This window comes from Ochotona princeps, chromosome X (assembly GCF_030435755.1).
Source record: "Ochotona princeps isolate mOchPri1 chromosome X, mOchPri1.hap1, whole genome shotgun sequence".
Classification (NCBI taxonomy): domain Eukaryota; kingdom Metazoa; phylum Chordata; class Mammalia; order Lagomorpha; family Ochotonidae; genus Ochotona; species Ochotona princeps.
In genome coordinates, this window is record NC_080865.1 from 74823575 (window position 1) to 74845690 (window position 22116).

General features: G+C 40.0%; 1 protein-coding gene across 1 annotated transcript in view; it reads left to right on the forward strand.

Annotated features, from left to right (window-relative positions):
• Positions 1 to 20806, forward strand: part of ALG13 (ALG13 UDP-N-acetylglucosaminyltransferase subunit) — a 90047-nt gene extending 69241 nt beyond the window's left edge. The window contains 5 exon segments of the mRNA XM_058659252.1: positions 1047 to 1212; positions 6496 to 6678; positions 14462 to 14502; positions 16923 to 17097; positions 19988 to 20806. Of these exon segments, the coding sequence (XP_058515235.1) occupies positions 1047 to 1212; positions 6496 to 6678; positions 14462 to 14502; positions 16923 to 17097; positions 19988 to 20250 (828 nt within the window). The 3' untranslated portion in view covers positions 20251 to 20806.
• The last annotated feature ends 1310 nt before the right edge of the window (positions 20807 to 22116 follow it).

Below are 22116 nucleotides of genomic sequence, written 5' to 3' on the forward strand. Positions count from 1 at the left end.
TGTGATCTCAGAATACAGAGCTAAAGAGCTTCCATCCACTGGTTCACTCCCCAGATGGCCACAAAGGCCAGAGCTGATCAGATCCAAAGCCAGGAGCCAGGAGCCAGGAGCTTCTTCTGGGTCTCCCAAGTAGGTACAGGGTCCCAAGGCTTTGGGCCAACCTCCATTGCTTTCCCAGGCCATTAAGCAGGGAGCTGGGTGGGAAGTGGAGTAGCCAGGATGTAATTCGGCACATATATGGGATCCCAGTTCTTGAAGGGGGGAGGATTAGCCATTTGAGCCACTGCATTGGGCCTGAAATGAGAAACTAAATATATATTAAATCTCCAGAATAACATTCAGAAAATTTACAGGTTACCTATTTGAGGAAAAGATAAGTAGGCAAGTGGAAGCCAGTCTGGACGGAAACTTCATTGTATGCAATTTGATACTTGGTTTTTGAATCTTATTATTATATTTTCAGAATGATAACACTTTAAAAGTTACACAGTTCTAGGGCAGTGTTGTGGCATATCGAGTTAAGTCACTATCTGCAATACTGGCATCTCATATAGGCATCGAGTCGAGTCCTGGCTGCTGCACTTCTGATCTAGCTCCCTGCTAATGCACCTGTGAAAGTAGCTGAAAATGGCCCAAGCGCTTGGCTTCTGAACCAATGTGGGCGACCTAGATGAAGCTCCTCCATTCGGTCTGGCCCAGCCCAGCCCCAGCCATTATGTTCATTTGAGGAGTGAAACAGTAGATAATCTCTTTGATAATATAATACAGTATAATATAATATAATATAATATAATATAATATAATATAATATAATATAGTATATAGTATAATATAAATCTCTCCCTTTCATATAAATAAAATATGTTGAAACTTTCAAAGTAAGCCAGGATCTTTGAATAAGCTTCCTACATAGGGTTTATGTAAAGATGGGCATCTAAGTGTTTCAGTTACCAAGTAAAAATTGTCTTTACTTAAATTTAGTATTAGGTGAGAAGCTATCTCCTTGAGAAACCAAAATGAGTCCTGAACTTTTTATGCACTTACAGGTGATGGGAAATTCTCCGGTACTTGCAGCTTCCTGTGCCAATAATGTTCCAGCTCCAGTCTTACCTAACTGTACGGCAGCTGATCAAACTACTAGTTCCGCTTCAGTTTCCACACAGAATGCTCTACCACCTCTATGTATGTCTACACCCACACGAGGTATACCAGGTAGGTTATCAACAGTTGCTTACTTTGGAAACCTCTTTTCCTATTTAAGAATGTGTTCCCACAACTATTACAGTCTATTACAATGAATAGATAACTGTCAAAATTTAAGTTTGTTTTGTCATTGAGGAATCCTTGAGATGTGAGAGTCAATGTTTAAGGTTTTTTGTTCTTGCAAATTTGGCAAAAAATTTTAATAACATTTATACTTACTTTGTTACCCATTGAATAGTTAAAGGACTTGTACCAGTTTCTCAGACTTTGAGTTGTTTTATTATGCAAAAAGTAATAGAAATGCTTCTCAAGTTATAAATTCCTGTGTAGTAACTCATTCTCCTGTGAATATGATCAAGACTATAAGGTCTAGAACTTGGTAATTCTAGATTGTCATCTTTGTTTTATGAGTTTACAGTTGTTAATTTTGTATAAGAATTAGGGAAGAAGATCACTTCTGTAATGAAGACTAAAATATAACAAGCTTTAACAAATGCATATAGCAGATAGTACTGTGAAACTTTAAAAAAGATAAGAAAATAAGAAAGGAAAAAATCTAAAACTAAAAATAGAAGATTGACAAATGACATTCAAGCTAGACAAAAGCTGTCAATCCTTGATAGTTTCTCAATAAATAAGAAATAAAACAAATGTTGAAATCTGTAATTTTGGGTGTTTTTTTTTTGGTTTTTATTTTTTTAAAGGTTTATTTATTTTATTGGAAAGCAGATATACAGAGAGGAGGAGAGACAGAGAGGAAGATCTTCGTCCGATGCTTCACTCCCCAGTGAGCGCAACGGCCAGTGCTACGTCAATCAGAAGCCAGGAGCCAGGAGCTCTTCCAGGTCTCCCACGCAGGTGCAGGATCCCAAGGCTTTGGGCCATCCTTAACTGCTTTTCCAGGCCACAAGCAGGGAGCTGGATGGGAAGCAGGGCCGCCGGGATTAGAACCAGCGACCATATGGGATCCTGGCGCTTACAAGGCGTGGACTTTAGCCATTAGACTACACTATCGCGCCAGGCCCTGAAATCTGTAGTTTTGAAAACTTGGAGCAAGTGTTGTAGTATAGCTGGTAAGGGTGTAATGTTGGCATCCTACATGGACTCTGGTTCATGTCCCAGCTGCTCTACCTCTGATGAGACTCCCTGATAATGTGCCTGGGAAAAGGAGCAAAAGAAAGTTGAAGTATTTGGTCCTCTGCTACTCGTGTGGGAGACTTAGACGAGACTCCTGGCTTCAGGCTTCAGCCTGGCCCAGCCCTTGTCACTGTAGCCCCATGAGGGGTGGGTCAGCAAATGGAAGATTTATCACTTTCTGTGTGTCTGTTTCTCTTTCTCTATCCCGCTGTAACAATGGCTTTCAAATACATTTTAAAAAGGAAAAAATGACACATTTTTAAAAACTTTAAAAGTACATATTGAAATTCTCGAAATAACTGAGAATATTGACCCATAATAATCAACCCTGGGATATTCTAGTAAAACTGCTGTGCTATAATGAAAAAGAAGGTCTGTTCCACATCTAAATAACAACCTGTAGAATTTAAGGGAAATGAGATGATAGTCATCAGATATTGACAGCAATGCTTTCTGCTAGAGGTCAGTGGAATAACAGGATACTCAGGGAGAGAATTTGTCAACCAATGAATGTATAGTCAGCCCAACTGATTTCTATGCGTAAGGAGCAACAGTGTATCACAATCAGGATGTGGTTCTGCAGAGTGTTTCCTGAAGAAAATAGGTCTGTACTGTCAATACAATCACTGTGGGGGTGGGCACTGCGCTGTATTGTGGCTTGTTAATCTGCTTGCAGCACCAGCATCCCATATGGGCTCTGGTTCGAGTCCTGGTTGCTCCACTTCTGATCCAGCTTTCCTGCTTATGGCCTGCAAAGGCAGAAGAGGATGGTTCCTTGGGACCCTGCATCCATGTGGGAGACCTGAAAATAGCTCCTGGGCTTTTGACCAGCACAGCTCTGGCCATTACAGCCTTTGAGGATTAACCAGAAGCTTATAGAGCCCCCCCCCTCTCTAGCTGTTAAGTCTTTCTTAAAAAAAAAAATAATCACTAACCAAATGTGAAAATTTGATTACAGGTAAAGCAAACCTTTACTTGCTTAGTCGCATTAGCCACATGCCAGGTGCTCAAGGCCATATATAGTTAGTAGCTACTGTATTGAACAGAACAGATAAACTACTTCTACCATTATATAAAGCAGTGTTGGACACCAGTGTACTATCGAATGGCCTAGAAGATTTAGACTACCAAAGCAGTTTGGGATATCCAAGTAAGGCCTGATTTTTAAGTATTAAATGTATAATCACCTATAAAATTGAGACAAGCTATGAGGACTGAGAAATTGAAAAAAAAAGTAGTTTATATAAAAACCTTAATTTTGGGATATTGAAGTTATGCAACTATAGCTATTTCAGAAAACAGAATTGAAAAATAGGCATGAAGTATTTTTTTAGTGCTTTGAGTAATCAAATCATTTTCTTTTATCGAGTACTTGAATTACTATTCTGAGATCATGTAATATGAGCTAAAACAAATGAATGGTTCTGGAATCTTCTGATTTTGTCACTGTCCTATGGCCTTGTGAACCAGGATTATAATTTTGGAAAAAAAGGTGATACAGTCGTGAAGAGGCTAAGAAAAGTTTATATAATTTTTTTTCAGATTTATTTATTTTTTAATCTGAAAGTCAGATATACGTAGAGGAGGAGAGATAGGAAGATCTTTGGTCCACTGATTCACTCCCCAAGTGGCCACAATGGTCACAGCTGAGCCAATCCAAAGCCAGGAGCCTCCTCCGAGTCTCCCACGTGGGTGCAGGGTCCCAAGGCTTTGGGCCGTCCTCGACTGCTTTCCCAGGCCACAAGCAGGGAGCTGGATGAGAAGCTGGGCTGCCTGGACCAGAACTGGCGCCCATATGGGACCCCGGTGCATCCAAGGTGAGGACTTAAGCTGCTAGGCTACCGTGCCAGGCCCTCCCCTAGTGTTTTTAAAATGTTGTTTCTCTTGACGGTTACTCTTGAGCCTGTAGAGCCCATGTTAACAATGAGATGCTCTTGTTTTTGTAGAGCCACTGGAGACTGTAAGAATTTTTGCTTAGAGGGCCCAGCGCCGTGTCCTAGCTGCTAAAGTCCTTGTCTTGAACACACAGGGATCCCATATGGTCGCCGGTTCTAGTCCCGGCGGCCCTACTTCCCATCCAGCTCCCTGCTTGTGGCCTGGGAGAGCAGTTGAAGATGGCCTAAAGCCTTGGGATCCTGCACCCGTGTGGGAGACCCGGAAGAAGTAGTCCTGGCTCCTGGCTCTGGATCGGCGCAGCCCTGGCCATTGTAGTCACTTGGGTAGTGAATCATCGGATGGAAGATCTTTCTCTTGTTTCTCCTTCTCTCTGTATATCTGACTTTGCAATAAAAATAAATCTTAATTTTTTTTTTTACTGAGAGTAGTAAATACTCATTATCATACTGTGCCTTTATAAGGAAGATGATTTCAACGAGTGTAACCTTCAAATTCTTCTCGCTTTGAGTCTCTGAGATCTGTGCAAATTTATTTAACTATGTTTCTCTAGTAGTAGGATTTTTTACCTAATGATCATAGTCATTCTCTGCCATTGTACACTAGTTGAATTTACTCCATTTGCTCTGTTTTTTGTTTTTTTGTATGTGACTTAATATAAGTGTTAATTTAAAAAAAAAGCTTTGGATAAGATATTTCATAGAAAACAGTCATAGATTTAGAGCAGTTGTAGATATTGTAAAAATTATTCTGAAATTACAAATATAAATTTCTAAATCACAACAAATCTCCAGGTGATCGATTGAGAAAATTAAAAAAAAAAATGTTTATATACAGAGAAATTCATTTTGGGGTACCGAGTTATAGGAATTTTGACAAATGAGTAGAGTTGTATTAATTATTGCGAGTTTTACTACCTGACTTCTTTCCAAATTGATAACCAAGTTTTAGATAACCCTGAGATATAGTATAACCATTACCTTGTAACTATATAAAAGATACATTGTACTATTGTTACTATCTGTCAGTGAATGAAAACAGTGTGGATTACTTATTGCTAAATTATTGCAGTAACAAATTAAACTTGTATGGACTGTTCCTGTTCTAAACCCACTGTGCTAAAATTCTGAATTTAAGCCTTTAATGAATGATTATCTTAAACTTTCTATTTTCAGGGCAAAACTAATAGCACAGGTCATACAATGATGAAGTTTCACACATTAGTTTTCTAAATAGGCTTATTTGATTCAGTTAAACTTAATGAGTTGTATCTATCGGTCATCTTTTGTCAATTCTAAAAAACCTAACTAGCATATTTTAGTATATTTATGTATGTATGTGTGTGTGTGAGAGAGAGAAGGCAGATATGTGCTTGAACTAGGTAGAGCCATATTGCTTCTCCTTTATAATCATAGAAAATTAATATTTAAATGTAATTACATTTTAATTTCTCAAGTCAAAACTATGATATACTGAATATTGCTTTTAAATTGTATTGACATAGTTAATAGCAAAGGGACAAAATACTTTAGCCTGTTTTGTTTTTGATTCTGTACCTCCTCAGAAATAGGACGGTCATGTAAAATTTCCCATTTCTCCACTGCTATCAGTAGAATGTCTCAAGAAGTACTAAAATATGAAATGTGTGCAATTTAGTTTCTTATTAGCTTCTGTATCTTGTGATTTGAATATGTGTGACAGACTGCTGAAAACATCCTTATGTTTACATTGTGAATTAAACTAGGTAACCTTCCAGATTTTTGGTATTGTATTATTTGAAAGGGTGAGTGGTATAGTGGGGAAGGGGCATGGTGGGTAGAGAGAAGTGCTATATGTATAGAGAGATCTTCTGTCTGCTGGTTTATTCTTCAAAGGATCGTAACAGCCAGTTCTGGGCCAGGCCAGCGCCAGGAGATGGTAAACTCACTCCTGTCCTCCCACAGAGGTGGCAGGAATCTACGTACTTGAACCATCTTCTGCCTTTCCAGGTACATTAACAACAAGTTGAATTGAAGGCAGAACCAGCCAGAACTTGAACTAGCTCTCCAGTATCAGATACCAGTATTGCAAGTAGTGATTAAACCTGCTGTGCTGCAGCGCAACGTGCTGTCCTGCAACATTGGTCCCCCCCTTCCAAGTGTTTGCCTTTAAGTGAAACCATGAGAACTGAGAATTCCATGACAGTGTAGAGAACGTAAGACAAATGAAAGATAAACTGTTTATAACGTATTACATTATACATTGTACTTTTTTTTTTTTTAGTTATCGTTTCACAGTCCTATCCATACCACTCTATTTCTCCTGCTACTGCTACCTCTGTACCAGTACCACCACCACCACCTCCTCCAATTCCTCCTCTCGAGATGGGAGAGGCTTCAAACTTAGCACCACCACCACCACCTCCACCGTATTCCTGTGATCCAAGTGGCAGTGACCTGCCTCAAGGTAAGTGGATTTTGACACTTGGTGAAAGTCTGAGGTCTGAGATTTAGAAAAAGTCTTAGTGTGTATTTCTCTTAGCTTCACCTCTGAGAAGACTGGATGGGCAGCCAGTTACAAATGGACTTGAGCAGTATTACAGGTAAGTGACTGTGGAAGGTGGAAGGGGAGCAGTTGGAAGATGAGAATATCTTTTACATTATCAGCAAGTAGGTAGTTGATAATGACTTCGCTTTTCTCCACTATTTTTCTTTAGGACAGGAGTCAGGTTTTTTTTTTTGGTTTTGTTTCTTAAGTTGTTTCCACAAGTGTATAAAATGGTTGCAGTCTTTTATTTAGCATTCTGACTGAATTTTGATCATAGGAGAGGCAGTGTTACAAGGGATGTCCTTAAAAAGAGAAAGAGAGAAAATGAAGGAAGGAAGGAAAATTACTTTTTTGCTCATGGATAGCTATCCAGTATTCGAGCAGTACCACTTGTGAAGAAGACTTTTTGGGAATTAAATCGTTTGCTAATTACACATGATAATGGGTTGTTACACAGCTTCAGTCCATCTGTAATTTTATCTGGTACTATTATTCAGTTTAGACATTGCAAAGGATGTGCCAGCAATCATTTTTGGTAACCAAATTTTCCTGTGACTCTGCTTGGTTGGCTATTTTAATTATGATCTTCAGAGGCCATAACAGTAACTCTTAGTACTTGAGCACAGTGGCTTCTCTACCTAAGCAGTTTGTAAACCTGGCATCACCTTGATAAATTCTGACTTGACATTTTTTGTGGAAGTTACCCAGATGGCTTCAGTGTAGACTTAACTTTATGCAGCACATTTTTTAAAAAAAGACATATTTATTCAGTGTCATGGTTAGACTACTAAATTTAGCAATCCATTACATGGGTGCAGAGAAAGAAAAAACAGCTATATTAAAATTCTTTGCTGGAATACTTTACATTTTCTACAGAACAGAAACTGTTATAACCTGTTATAACATTTAGTCACAAATATAGTCCTTAAGTTCCTGAAGTTTTTTTTTTCCCACACACACAAGTATTGTCTAAAACATGTCGTCTTTGTAGTAGCTAGGTGCTACCTCCACTATGCTCCACTGAGTTCACAAATCTGTTGTAACCTGTAACTTCTCTGCTACTTAACTGAATCTCCTCTCCTGCTAAGTTTTGTTCCCTGGTGGTTATTAGAACCTTCTACAACTGCCTTGATTAGTGCTGCTAAAACCACCACACCTTGGTTTTGTGGTTAACAAAATATTCACCATGACCACCACCATCATAGGGGTCACGGCTTCTACCTCCAAAATTTCCTCCCTGAATGAGTCCAGATTTGAAAATTGATTGTTGTAACTGCCACAACCATTGTAGCTTCCAGTGATTCCACAACTACTTCCATCCTTACCAGATTCAATGTAATCATGCCCACTGCCACCGTAACCACCACAACCACCTCAGCTGCCACCAAAGCTACCAAGACCACTAAAGTTTCCTCCATGACCAAGTGTGGTGTTGTCACCCAAACCACCTCCACAATCAATACCAGAGTTTACATAACTACTCTTGGGGTGGTTGAAGAATTGGCCGCCACCTGTTAGTCAGGGCCTTCTTTCCTTTATAGTTGGGACCATCTACAGTATGATTTTTCTTCTTAATTTTATTTTTATATTATTTACGTTGTTGAGAATGTAAGCCCATGTGGGTCTCCAATTAGGATGCAGAGGGTAAAGGAATGGAGGAAGGGGGTGGGACAAATGTTTCACTTCTTTTTTTTTCTTCTGTGTCCACTGGGTGGGGGGCGTTAGAGGGTAGAGGGCTGCTCCCTGCTTTCGAACATTAGCATCTGGGAATGGGATGCAGTCATTTGAGAGACGCCAGATGGGGAAGCATGTTCTTAGGTTTTTACCTTCAATGGCCTTTGTAGGTCTGAGACATTGTTGGCCTCATTAGAAAATCTTTCCAAGGTCTATTGGCTAACCAAATCCACCTCAGTGTGCATGCATAGACCCAGACTCTTGCTGCAGAGCTTGGGCAGGAGTGTTATCCAACCTGTTTTGCTTTCCGTCTTCTGTGGCGTAGGCAGGAGAGCTGTCCAACCTATTCTGCTTTACATGCTCTGACGAGGCACTTGGCATTCTCTGCTAGCCTAGGAAAGCTGGCTGTCATGTCGCCTGTGTGCATCTGGATATGAACCAGTAACTGAGGGGCCCAGTGCTATACATGAACTACAAGGTTGGATCACATAAAAGTTTTCCTTGTGGCTGGTGTTTGAGTCCATACATCTAGTTGGGAAGTTCCCTAGAAACCTCGCTTGGAGTGACCTCAGTCTTGACTCTGTGAGTGCTGCTAGTGCAAGGTCAGTTTTGGTCTATCCCCTGAAGCAGCCGACACGCATATGGTGGATGCAACTGCCTGGTTAGTTCTGCTCCCAGTCCCATTTCTCACGTAAACTGATGGGTGCTGTTGTCTAGCTCAGACCAATCTACCACAGCCCCAACCACATGCACATCAGTGAGCACCTTGATCCAGTTGGGATAAACCTCAGTAACCCCATCAAGCTCACCCCCAGCTCTGGTTTTTGCATATGCTGGCATGTGCTGAGTCCTAACCTGACCTGTCCCACATCCTGTCCTGCTCTTGTGTTTATCCATGAGTGCTGCAGCTTAACTTGGCCCAACCTGCCCCAGACCTGAAAGTCTAGATCTGAGGTGTCACTGGTGGATGGGTGTTGCAGCTTAGCCCTGTTTAGTGAGTCCACACCCTGATATGACTTGAACCCAGTCTTAGCACTTGCGGAGGGTGCTGCAGCCTAGGCCGGCCAGACTACCCATTCTTGCTTTGGTGCATGTCGGCAGGTCCTGCAGTCTTGCCCAGACGGGCTTTCCCTGAGATCTGGCCCACGCACATGCTAATGAGTGCTTCAACCTTGCATGGCTTGGCCTGTGCCCAACTCTGGCTCTTGTGTTCCCCAGCAGGAGCTGTGGTCTGGCAGGGGAGTTCCCCAGGTTTCTCTAACAGGCCTGCTACCAGGCCCAGATCTTATGCATGTTGGCAGATGCTGCAGCCATGCTTGTCTCAGTCTGCCCTCCGTCCTAGTCTTTGCATGTTCCAGTAGGTGCTGCAGCCCACCTCAGCTTCCTCCAAGCCCTGGCTCTGACAGATATCATTGAGTTCTGTGATCAAGCCTGGCTCAGACCACTACCACCCCCAGCTCTCACACAGACTGGCAGATACTGCAGTCACACAGAGGTGAGCTTACAAATTCTGTATGGAATCTGATCCCAGATCCAGATCTCATGTTCTGGTGAGTGCTGTGGCTCAGCAGGACATGTCCCATTCCCTGCCATGACACTCACGGGCAGGTATTGTAACATAGTCCAACAAGGCATGCCCCCCAGCCCCAGCTTTCACGTGTGCCATTGGGCAGTAGGTGATGCTACTCAGCCTAGTCTAGATCTCCCACATAGGCAGATGCCTTGGCCTGTCCCTGACTTGCCTTCTGGTTATCCCTGTCTAAACCACCACATCTCAGCTCCCTTGAGTGCAGTGGCCTAGTCTGTGGATACCTCCAAAATCACTCTTCACTTGTCAGTTGACCTCTCAGGGTGCCCGCTTCAACATGTCTCCATACTTTGTTCACTGCACAGTCTGCAGCCCATCCTCACTGCACAGTGATGCAGCATGCCTAGGTGCCATGGTGTCATGTCCCAGCCCAGTGTTCTTTACTTTCTCCACATATCTTTAAAAAAAAAAATAATAGAATAGGCAGCTATTCTGGCACACTGATGGAGTTAACACAGTGACTGGCTGCTTTTCTCCCAGCAATGTACAAGGCAGTCTAAGCAGTTGCCTACAGCTGGGGACTGTAGGATAATCTTATGCCCAGAGTCAGGGTTATCAAAGGCCACAAAAGCAAAACCCCTCTCCTTACCACTGCCTTGACCAGACATTATCGTAATCACTTTGATTCTCCCATACTGCTCAAAATAGTCTCAGAATTGTTGAGCTTTAGTGTCTTTAATGCCACCAGCAAATTTCTTTGTCACAGTTAGATGGGCATCTGGTCTTTGAGCATCTTTTCTTCAGATAGTCCTCTTTGATTCCACAAGTCTTGTATTCACCTTGACTAGCCTTGCATTTATGGCCACTAGGCTACCAAGCCAGGCTCAAAATGATTGTTTTAAGCACATATCTATTGTTGAGTTCTCTTTTGTTACATTGATCTATTTTTTTTGGATCCTTGTGCCTCATCACACTTTTTATAGTAAGTTTTGAAGTCCAGTAGTGTAATTTATACCACCTATATGTTTTGTAGCTTTCTATGTCTTTCGTATTTTCATTTGGTTGGTACTTTTTTACCAGTTTAAAAAAAAATCTGGGCCCAGAGCGGTAGCCTAGTGGTTAACGTCCTCGCCTTGCATGTGCTGGGATCCCATATGGACGCTGGTTCTAATTCCGGCAGCTCCACTTCCCATCCAACTCCCTGCTTGTGGCCTGGGAAAGCAGTTGAGGATAGCCCACAGCCATGGAACCCTGTTAACGTGTAGGAGACCCAGAAGGGGTTCCAGGCTCCTGGCTTGGGTTTGGCTCTGCTCCGGCTGTTGCCGCCGCTTTGGGAGTGAATCAACAGACGGAAGATCTTCTCTCTGTCTCTTCTCTCTGTATATCTGACTTTCCAATAAAAATAAACAACTCTTTAAAAAAACCCTTCTAAGAATTTAAGGTTGCATTGAATCTATATTTTGGGGAGAATTACTGTTTTAACAATGTTATCTCTTAGAATCCACACACACATTGTCAAATGGACATATATCATCTGTCCATTCATTTAGTCTGCCTTTACCATTTTCTCTCTGTGTGTATGTATGTAGTAGTAGTGGTGGTGGTAATAGTGGTGATAGTAGTAATCATCTTTTATATACTTAAATGTATTCAGAGTTTTAATGCTTTGTCAATAGAATTTTTTTTAAGATTTATTTTATTGGAAAAGCAGATTTACAGAGAGAAGGAAGTACAGAGAAAGATCTTCATCTGCTGTTTTATTCCCCAAGTGGCCACAATGGCCAGAGCTGAGCCAATCTAGAACGAGGAGCCAGGAGCTTCTTCCAGGTCTCCCATGCAGATGCAGGGTCCCAAGGCTTTGGGCCATCCTCGACTGCTTTCCCAGGTCACAGCAGGGAGCTGGATGGGAAGTGGAGCAGCTGGGATACGAACTGGTGCCCACGTGGGATCTCGATGTGCTCAAGGCTAGTATTTAGCCATTGAGCCATTGTGCCGGGTCCAATAGAATTTTGTGGTTTTTTTTCTTTTTTTTTTTTTAATTCATTAATTACATTGTATTACGTGACACAGTTTCATAGGTACTTGGATTCTCCCCACCCCTCCCCAAACCCTCCTACCATGGTGGATTCCTCCACCTTGTTGCATAACCGCAGTCCAAGTTCAGTTGAGATTCCCCCATTGGAAGCATATACCAAACATAGAGTCCAACATCTTATTGTCCAGTCAAGTTCAACAGCTTCTTAGGTATACCCTCTTGGAGAATTTTCTTTTTATAAAGAATCATTTATATTAGAAAGGCAGATCAGATTTAAAGAAGAGACAGAAATCTTTTCTATCTGCTGGTTCACGCTGAAAATGGCTGCAATGGCCAGAGTGAAGCCAGGAGCTTCTTCTGGGTCTCTTGAATGGGTTCAGGGTCCCAAGGCTTTGAATCGTCCTCTACTCTTTCTCAGGCTGCAAGCAGGGAGCTGGATGGGAAGTGGAACAGCTGGGAGGCAGATTGGCTCCCACATGGGGTCCTGGTGCTTGGTGAGGATTTAGCCATTGTGTCAGGCCCCAAGACAACTTTTCTTATTGTGATCTGCTAACGTAGAAAATAATATTGAATGTTTTGCATGTTAACCTTGACTGGTTTAGTAAAAATCCCCCGCCTCCTTCCTAGGTTGCACCTTTTATCACTTCAGCTGAACATTTAGAGTAGCTTCCCAACACCTTTGTGATTGGGACCACTCTGTATCTCTTCTCTTCAGAAATCTTTAGCGATTGTTTAGTTTGTATAAAATTGAGGAGAGTAAGAATTGCATTTATGATTTAGTGTAATGTAGTCTCCTTTCTAGGCATATTTTCAGTTATGTAATGTTTATGCACCTGGTTGTCTACTCCTAATCCTTTATTGGTGTGGTGACTGCTCAAATTTTTTACCCATCCACTCTTGCATAAATTTCCTATTAACCTTCTCAAAGATAATCCTGTATCCTTTAGCAGTCATTCTGTATTCCTTCTGGCCCTAGCGTTCTCAACTCTAGTTTGCATCTCTATAGACTTGCTCATTCTAGACATTTCACATAAGTGGAATCATACAATACATGGTGTTTTGAGATGAGTTAATTTCACCTGGCAGATATTTTCAAGGATCCTTTAGTTGTAGCATGTATCAACATTCATTCTTTTATGGCTGATATTCCATTACATGCATTTATCACATTTACCAGTTAATTCACATCTGGATTGTTTCCATCTTTTATCCCTTAGTAATACTATTATGGACTTTTCTATTTAAGTTTTTGAGAACAGTGATGATAAGACAATGAGAAGATATGAGTGTCCCAGGTCAGTCAGTACAGATACATAAAGATGTAGTTGGAATACTGAACAGTTTCCAGTTTCTCCTTACAACTAGTTCATTTAAGTTCAATCACATTTTAAAAACTATTTTATTTATGATACAGTTTCTTTAGCTCTGGGACTTCCAGTCCCCCTTCTCAAGTTTTCAGCCCCTCCCATTAATTTCCCCTCTAGTATTACAATGGGTAGTCCTTCATGAGCACTCGTAAGTCCAGTTATGCTGTTGTTGAAGTGTTTCCTGGCCTTGTGGGCATGGACAATGTTGGAGAGTCCAGCATCCTGCTGTGAAGATATTTTCAGTTGTTTCACTGGGAGTGCAATATGTCTCTTTGCATCCAGACCAATCCGTTCTTTTGAGTAACCCTGTTCATGCTGCTTTTCTTCTAGTGATAGTATGTTAGTCATAGTAAAGAAAAAGAGATGAACTGTTTCATATTTTGTTGTCTCAACAGACGTCACTAATATCAGCATTAGTAGAACATTAATTTGTGTCATGTAATAGTTCTAGTAATTGTGGACCAGAATGCCTATGTTGTAGAGTCGTTTTATTTTTTTTTAAGATTTTATATTTACTTTTATTGGAGAGGCAGATATACAAAGAGGAGGAGAGAAAGAAGAAGATCTTCCATCCGATGATTCACTCCCCAAGTGGCCACAACGGCTGGTGCTGACCCAATCTGGAGCCAGGAGCCTTTTCTGGGTCTCCCACATGGGTGTAGGGTCCCAAAGCTTTGGGCCATCCTCGACTGCTTTTCCAGGCAACAAGCAGGGAGCTGGATGAGAAGCATAACTGCAAGGATTAGAACCAGTGCCCATATGGGATCCCAATGCGTTCAAGGCGAGGACTTTAACTGCTATGCTATCACACTGGGCCCCGTAGAGGTGTTTTAAAGTAGAATTTTAGTTGAGAGAAGTAAGAAAATACCTTTACTCAGTTTTTCCTAGATGTTAGTAGAATTGCATTATAGTTGATTCTATCTATACCAAGACTAGAAACAAAATGTGTGCTTGATCTTATCTATATGACAGGCAAATTGTTATTTTTTCCGTCAAGAAACAATTGAGAGTAGTGTTACTATATTGATACCTCAAAGAGAAAAGATTTCAAATGCTTATGTCTATCTAATTACTAAATTTAAGCTCTTTTCATTTTAGATACAAAAGTTTTGCAGTACTATTTCAATCTTGGCTTGCAGGTAAGAATCCTGTTAAAAATTACTTTGATAAGTTATACACTCAAAATATAAACTATATTGATTATCAGACTCTTGAATTTTACAATCCAAGAATAGTATGAGGAACCTAAAAGCTTTATTTCTGAGCTCTGAAGATATGAACTAGATTAGTTTTCTAATTTAGCCTCCAAGTGCTACAGTTTCTCTCACTCTTAAGGATAGGGACTAGATTCTAAGTAGCACAACTTCAGCAACTATTACATTAGCCTTCACATTTAATATTACCTACCAACCCTGTACTATTTTTCTGTACAGAATAAAGTTATTTATCTTACGTAAAGCATTTTTATGGACATTTGTACATTTCAGATAAAATAAGACTGACTCAAAAATATTTAATCAGGTGAATTATTTTTAAAGTGCTCATATATTCATGAATATTTGCCAAATGATTTTAGGTGAGAGCTCTTTAGTCTTCCTCCTGAAATATCACTTCTGATAATACAAGATAGCATAGTTACTGAGAAGAAATGATGTCTTTTAAAGATTTGTCTGATTAACTATTATAGTCTCCTGGAAAATACTTAACTTTGACACTAATTTCCCAGGAACTTTCTTCTCTTTTTTTTTAAATTTATTTATTTTTATTGCAAAGTCAGATATATATAGAGGAGGAGAGACAGAAACTATCTTCCGTCTGATGATTCACTCCCCAAGTGAGCGCAATGGCCGGTGGTGCGCCAGTCCGAAGCCAGGAGGCAGGAACTTCCTCCAGGTCTCCCAACAGGTGCAGGGTCCCAAGGCTTTGGACTGTCCTTGACTGCTTTCCCAGGTCACAGCAGGGAGCTGGATGGGAAGTGGAGCAGCTGGGATACGAAATGGTGCCCATATGGGATCCCAGCGGTGCGTTCAAGGTGAGGACTTGAACCGCTAGACCACGGCGCCGGGCCCTCCCAGCAATTTTAAACATGCTAGAAAGCCTTTCCCCAGATAGTGCATAGGTATAAATGAAGAATAGTGGGCTGGTGTTTTTTTCTTTGAGACTTTTTTTTTTTTTTTTGCTAAATTTGCTTTCAAGAACTGATAAATTACTTGTCCCTTCAGTTATGGTAGCTTGCTACAGTTACATATGGAAACATTGTTCCACAAGACTAAGGATTTTAAAAATGCTCTCTACCCTTAAGTATCACAGGACATACAGAATAGATTTTTTTTTTAAAGATTTAATTATTTTCATTGGAAAGTCAGATATACAGAGAGAAGCAGAGACAGAGAGGAAGATCCTTTGTCCGGTGATTCACTCCCCAAGTGAGCGCAATGGCCGGTGCTATGCCAGTTCAAAGCCAGGAGCTCTTATGGGTCTCCCACACTGGTGCAGGGTCCCAAGGCTTTGGGCCGTCCTCGACTGCTTTCCCAGGCCACAAGTAGGGAGCTGGATGGGAAGTGAAGCTGCAAGGATTAGAACCGGCGCCCATAAGGGATGCCAGGCGCATTCAAGGCGAGGACTTTAGCCGCTGGGCCACGGCACCAGGCCCTAGATTTCTTTTTAAGAAGTGTTTCAGAGGCAGAGAGCAAGGATGCATGCAAGCAAATGCAAGCTCCCATCAACCACTTGAGTCACATGATGTCCATAATGACGGGAGCTGGGCTAAGCAGAAGACGGGAGTTAGGAACTCAGTTGAGGTCTCCGTGAGTGGCAGGGATCCAAGTACTTGAGCTGTAACTGTCACCACTGCTTCCCATGGTCTGAATTAGCAAGAAGCTAGAATCAGGAGTTGGGGCTGGTTATCATACCCAAGTACACAGGTGCTTTGATGTTGGATGCAAGTGTTTTACCCTCCAGGCTGAACTCCTACTCAAGAGTAGACACTTTGGTATTTCAATATATTAGAAGCAATAGTGCCCACTGCAGCACATTTGAATTTTAAGAAATCAAATCACCTGTGTAATCACAGTACCTTTTGTATTTTATTATAAGCCCTTTTGTTTTATTCCTGCCTATGGATTATGCTATACAATTTTATCATCTTTTAACTTAGTATCTTATTTCTTGAAATATTTGATGGCTGTTTTTTATATATAATTTTCTATTGTGGATTTATGATTAATTTATCCAGTTCTCTGTTGCTGAATGCTTAAGGTTCAGTGTTTTTTGTTTTTAAAAATAATGCTATAAAAGTCATCTTTGTGTACATGTATTTGTGTGTACCTCTGATTTCCATAGGATGCTTTCCAAAAGAATTCCAAATATGAAAAAGAGGCTGAAAGAAATCTCAAAGCTGTAGTAAACAATAAATTCCTAAATGTCCTTTTTTTATGTGGAAAGCATCGCTACTACCCTTGAAAATCACGAGTCATTTTTTAATTGGGGAGTTCTATAGTATAATTGTACTGCAATATAAAGGAACAGTACTTTTTTGTTGCTTTTTCTTGCTGTCAAGTGCTATCACCACAACTACTGGCACACCATGGTCTATGTGCCACACATGCAGCAGCTACCTGTAGAGAATTATCCAGTGTATCCTGAACCACCTCCTCTAATTGACCAGAGTGCTCCTCACACGTACAGTGAAGTAGGGAGAGCAGATGGCACACAGGCAGAAGCATCAGCAAACGGTGAGTATGTAATGAGATTGTCAGCAAGACAATTGGATTATAATTTGTCTAATTTAGTAATCGTCTTCAGATGTTTCATTAGGTACATACTCTGTATCAGTTGTTCTCAAAGTACGGTATGTAGATCCCTTAGGATCCCTGAGACTTTCAAATCATTCTTTAGGTCAAAAGCTTCCACAGTAAGATTTTATCCACTGCTTTCATGATGTTATATTTGCATTGAGGGTGTAAAAATCAGTGATGGGGAGCCAGTGTGGTGGCTTAATAGGCTAATGCTGCACCTACAATGGCCAGTATTTCACATGGGCAGCAGTTCATGTCCTAGCTGCTCCACATCTGATCCAGCTCTCTGCTTATGGCCTGAGACAGCAACAGAGGCTCAAGGTCTTGGGACCTGCACCTTAGCTCTGGCTGTTGGAGCTGTTTGGGGAGTGAACCAGGGATGGAGAATCTTTCTGTCTTGCCTTCTCTGTGTAAATCTTTTCAATCAAAATAAAATTTTTTAAAAGTTAGTAATGGTAGAACTGTTGGCATCTATGTACAAATTGAGGCATTGGCACCAAGCTATGGTACAGAAACTCCAGTTTTATTTCTTCGATTTCATCAAAAATATTATGATTTTCACCAACTCTTTACCTTTGAATAATTATATATAATTTTGTGATAGAATGGGAGTTCATATTGCATGTCTGCACACTGAGTGAAGCATGATGATTAACTTGAGAGAAAGTATTTATACTGTTGAGTTATAAGTTATACCAGCGAATTTCATGGAATGTTCTTATTGCTTGAAGGATAATAGACAAACTGATTATTCAGACTTAGTTGACCCATCCTATGTTTTTCTCAAATGGTTTTCTAGTGACTGTGTTTCTAGAAAAAATAGCAAATAGCATTTGTTGTCAAAGAAAACTTCAGGTAAAAATTAGAATTTTGGAAAACTTGTATCTGTCACCATGAACCTAACAGCTTCCCATAAATTAAAAATATTGTTAATAAAACTGGTGTAGCAATAGAAGTAGTTTCTTAAAATGTATAATGAAATATAGTAACATTTGTATGCTCTACATAGCTTAGTGATTTTAGTTTCTTGATTACCAATGCATTGTGTTTTCTTTGCTTGGTTTTCTAAAGGATCTAACCAAAATGAGATAAAACAATGGATTCTAATATAGCAGAATATGAAAAGTCCATATTGACATTGACTTTTGAGAAATGACCACTTTGGTACTTTTGGTATAGCATCAAATGATATCTTCAATTATTGGAAAAGCCTTGTTATATTCCAACTATGTCTCTGAGGCTAGATTCCCTCATATATTTCAGCCAAAATGATATAGATAGTAGATTGAATACAGAAGTATTTGAATTCCAGCTGTTATCTATTAAGCCATACATTGGAAATTCATACATATATAAAACAATGACACTTTTTCTCATTTGTATAAAAAAATCTGGAAAATCAACTTACTTTTTCATAAAGATTTGTGCTATATAATTTTTATATTACTGCTTTAACTTTCTCATTTTAATTTTTAATATGTTAAATTTTGATAGATACAAAGCCCATAAACAAAAGCTCCTTGGAGTTCTCCATTTTTAAGAATGTAAAGTGATTCTGAGACCGAAATATCTCAGAATGGCTGTGTGAAGGATGGTTGCCATCATTGTGTTTACAGCATAATTCTGATGAGATTTAGGGTGGATCTTTGGACTTCTCTTTTGGGGAACAATCAATAGGAGGTAGAAGAAATGGTGTGAACTAATTAACCAAATCTGTTTTACATTCCACTGCTGCTATTTGATGGCAGTGATCATGGTTAAGTTGTTTAATTTCCCTAAACATGGTTTTCTGTAAAGTGAAAAATAGCTGCCTTAGCAGTGTAGTTACAAGGACTAATTGTGACCTGTATATATTATGCCTGGCACGTATTTGGAATGTTAATATCCTTTTCCTCCTTTTTTAGAGCCTAGTAATGATTTTGGAATGCTGTTTGTTAGTAGTATACAATCTTGTCCGTAATGAGCTGATGTGATGCAACCCATGACAATAAAATGTAAACTTTCCTTGCATCTTAGTACAACTTTTGTAGAGCTCTTTTTAGTTGTGGTAAGCTATGAAGCAGTGGCAGTGTTAGTGGAATGAAGTAATTCAATTAGCCTAAGTAATGAAAGATTCTTATTTGTGTGTAATATGTGTAGTCACTATAACTAGGTCAGAATGGCATCAATTGTTTACTCTGTTTTGGATAAATGCCATTCTTCTTAAAAGAATATTCTTAGAAGTGAATTTTTTTTAAAAGTGAGTTTTATTTGAAGAGCTGAGTTAAAGATTTATGTATCTGCTGATTCACTACCCAAATGGCTGTAATGGATGTTGCTTTCCCAGGTGAAGAGGTGAAGCCCAGATCTTCTTCTAGGTCTCCTATGCTTGTCAAGGGTGACAAGGACTTGGGCCGTCCCCCACTGCTTTTTCAGGTGTATTAGCAAGGAGCTGGATCAGAAATGGAGCAGCTCAGATTTGTACAGGTGTCCATATGGAGTGCCAGAACTGGAGGTGGTGGCTTAACCCACTATACCATAATACCAGCTTCTGATAAGTCATTCAAACTGGGGTGATATGAAATGTCATTGTGATTTTGATATAATTCAATTTCCTGCTAACTTTTGAAGTACCATAGTATACTTACACTTAATGTTTTATTTGAAAAATGTTCTGTCTTTGGTTTTTTCTCTTAGTTACTAATATTTATATACAAAGTTCCCCTGCTGCCATTGCTGTGATCTTTCTTACAGTTGATACATTTTCCGTCTGTCAGAACATCCATGAGTATCTGTTTCAGTGAATTTTTGTGTCTGAAGTATATACCATATGCATTCTTTATTTCAGATACTTTCTCAAATGGTGAGCCTGTATTGATCCCTCATGGAGCAGTCTATTATCCAATAATGTCAGATCCCTATGGACAACCACCTTTGCCAGGTTATGATGCCTGCTTTCCTGTTGTGCCAGATTATCCCTGTGTTAGCCCATGGCATCCAGTTGGTGCAGCATATGTCAGTTCTCCTCCAGTTCATGGTGCTACAAATCCTGGGCCAGGTGGCTATATTGCGTCACCTTCCTCACCTCATTATGTACCTCAGAATATGTAAGATCCAACAGTATGATGTATTCTTGCACTGCCATTTCTTGCTGTTTTTGTTTTTTAAAGTCTTTAATGTTAATGTTTCAATGATTGCATGGGTAGAATGGTTTCTGTTGTATCTGTTCAAGAATAATTTTTTTCGTTTAAAATAGTAGTTTAAGTAATACTACTTTAGGTTGCGAATGAAGAAATTGAGACGACAGCATAACGAGCCTCATATTGAGCAATTCATTTCCTTCAGCTGCTTTCCTGTCAGCAGGTTTGTTGACTTTGAGTTAGATGATGACACCAATTTAGTAAGAGGCGTAAATCACACAGGCTGTTTCCTTGGTTTAGAGGTCATTCATTTTAATCCATGTGAAGTTGGAATAACTTTCACTTTTCTCTACAAAAGGTAACAAGAAAACCAGTAGCTTTTGCTTGTGGATAACTCAATATTAAATGAGAGTATTCTTCAGGTTTCTTAAGACTTGTTTGGACTCAGCTGTGTTCTGTGACAATCAGCTTTAAAGGCACTCGGTGCTCTACTTTGGATTTATCTCGTATGCTATTGTTTAATGCTGGATTTATGTAACTTTTACTGCACAGTATTGAATGGTGTCCTTTGCACAGTTAGCAGTAAATAAAAACTAGCATTTAAAATTGCCAAAATGTGTCAGGTTTTCTTTTTCACTTTTTCATGGCTGCAAAGGGAGTACCAGACATTTGATTATTTCAGCACGTTTTTCCCCTGGCATTTTGATTGCAAAAGAATGTGAATTTATAGCATGTGTTGGTGGGGTTGTTGTGGGGTTATTTGAAATGTCATTCAATCTGAGGTCACTGTAATGCATGTTGCTGTATCTAGTTATTTTCTCCTGAGGATGCTGTTTTTAAAATTGTATTTTTGTTTTTAGAAATATCTGTATAATCCATTTATGGAACATGAATCTCGACTTTTTCATTGTCCTGTACTTAGTGTTTTTCATCTTGCTCTATTTTTAATGTTTTAACTTGTTTCTCTAGCTTTGACTAGTCTGTCTGTGTGAGACATGTCATCAGCCCCCTTTACCTTTTCCCATTCATCTGTCCAACAAGATGTTACATATTCCAGCCAGTTCTCTTTTGAAGCACAATTTGTCCTAAATGTTTTGCTGTAGCTGTTTAGCAAGTGTTCTTTGGTTGCCCCCCAAAACCCATTTCGTTATTTTTTTTTAATTTGTTATGTATTTGAAAGGCAGAATTAAAGAGGAATGGAGGGAGGGAGCGATGGAGTATTGGTGGAGGGAGCAGGGAGAGAGAGAGAGCGAGAATGAGAACTGACATCTGTCCACTAATTCATTCCCCAAGTGGCTGCCATACGCAGGGCTGAGCCTCACTGAAACCAGAAACCTAGAACTCAATTCAGTTTCCCACGAAAGTGGTAAAGATCCCAGTGCTTGGACTATCTTTTACTTTGCCAGGTGCATTAAGAGGAAGCTGGGTCAGAAATAGAACAGCTGGGACTTGAGCTGGCACTCACAGGCTACTGGCTTCATGGGTGCTGGCTTGGCCCACTGCACCACAATGCCATCCTTAACCTGTTTATTTAAAGGCTAGCTGTGCTTGTGACTCATTCTGTTATTTAATCCCTGTTTCTTCACCACTGGCAACAGGAGCCATTTGAGAAGTGAGAGGTGTGTGAACGTTAGAACTGAAGCAGAAGCCATTGCCCAGAAGCTGTCCTATCTTCAAAGTACCCTTTGCAACATGATGGATATCCCAGATAAGCCAAAACAAAGTTAAAGTGTTTTGTTCTGAGTAGACATTGATTCAGCTGTTTCTGGCTCCATATTAAAAAGCCTTGATCTAGTGGGCTGGTGTAGTGGCATGTAAAGCCACTGCCTGTGGCTGT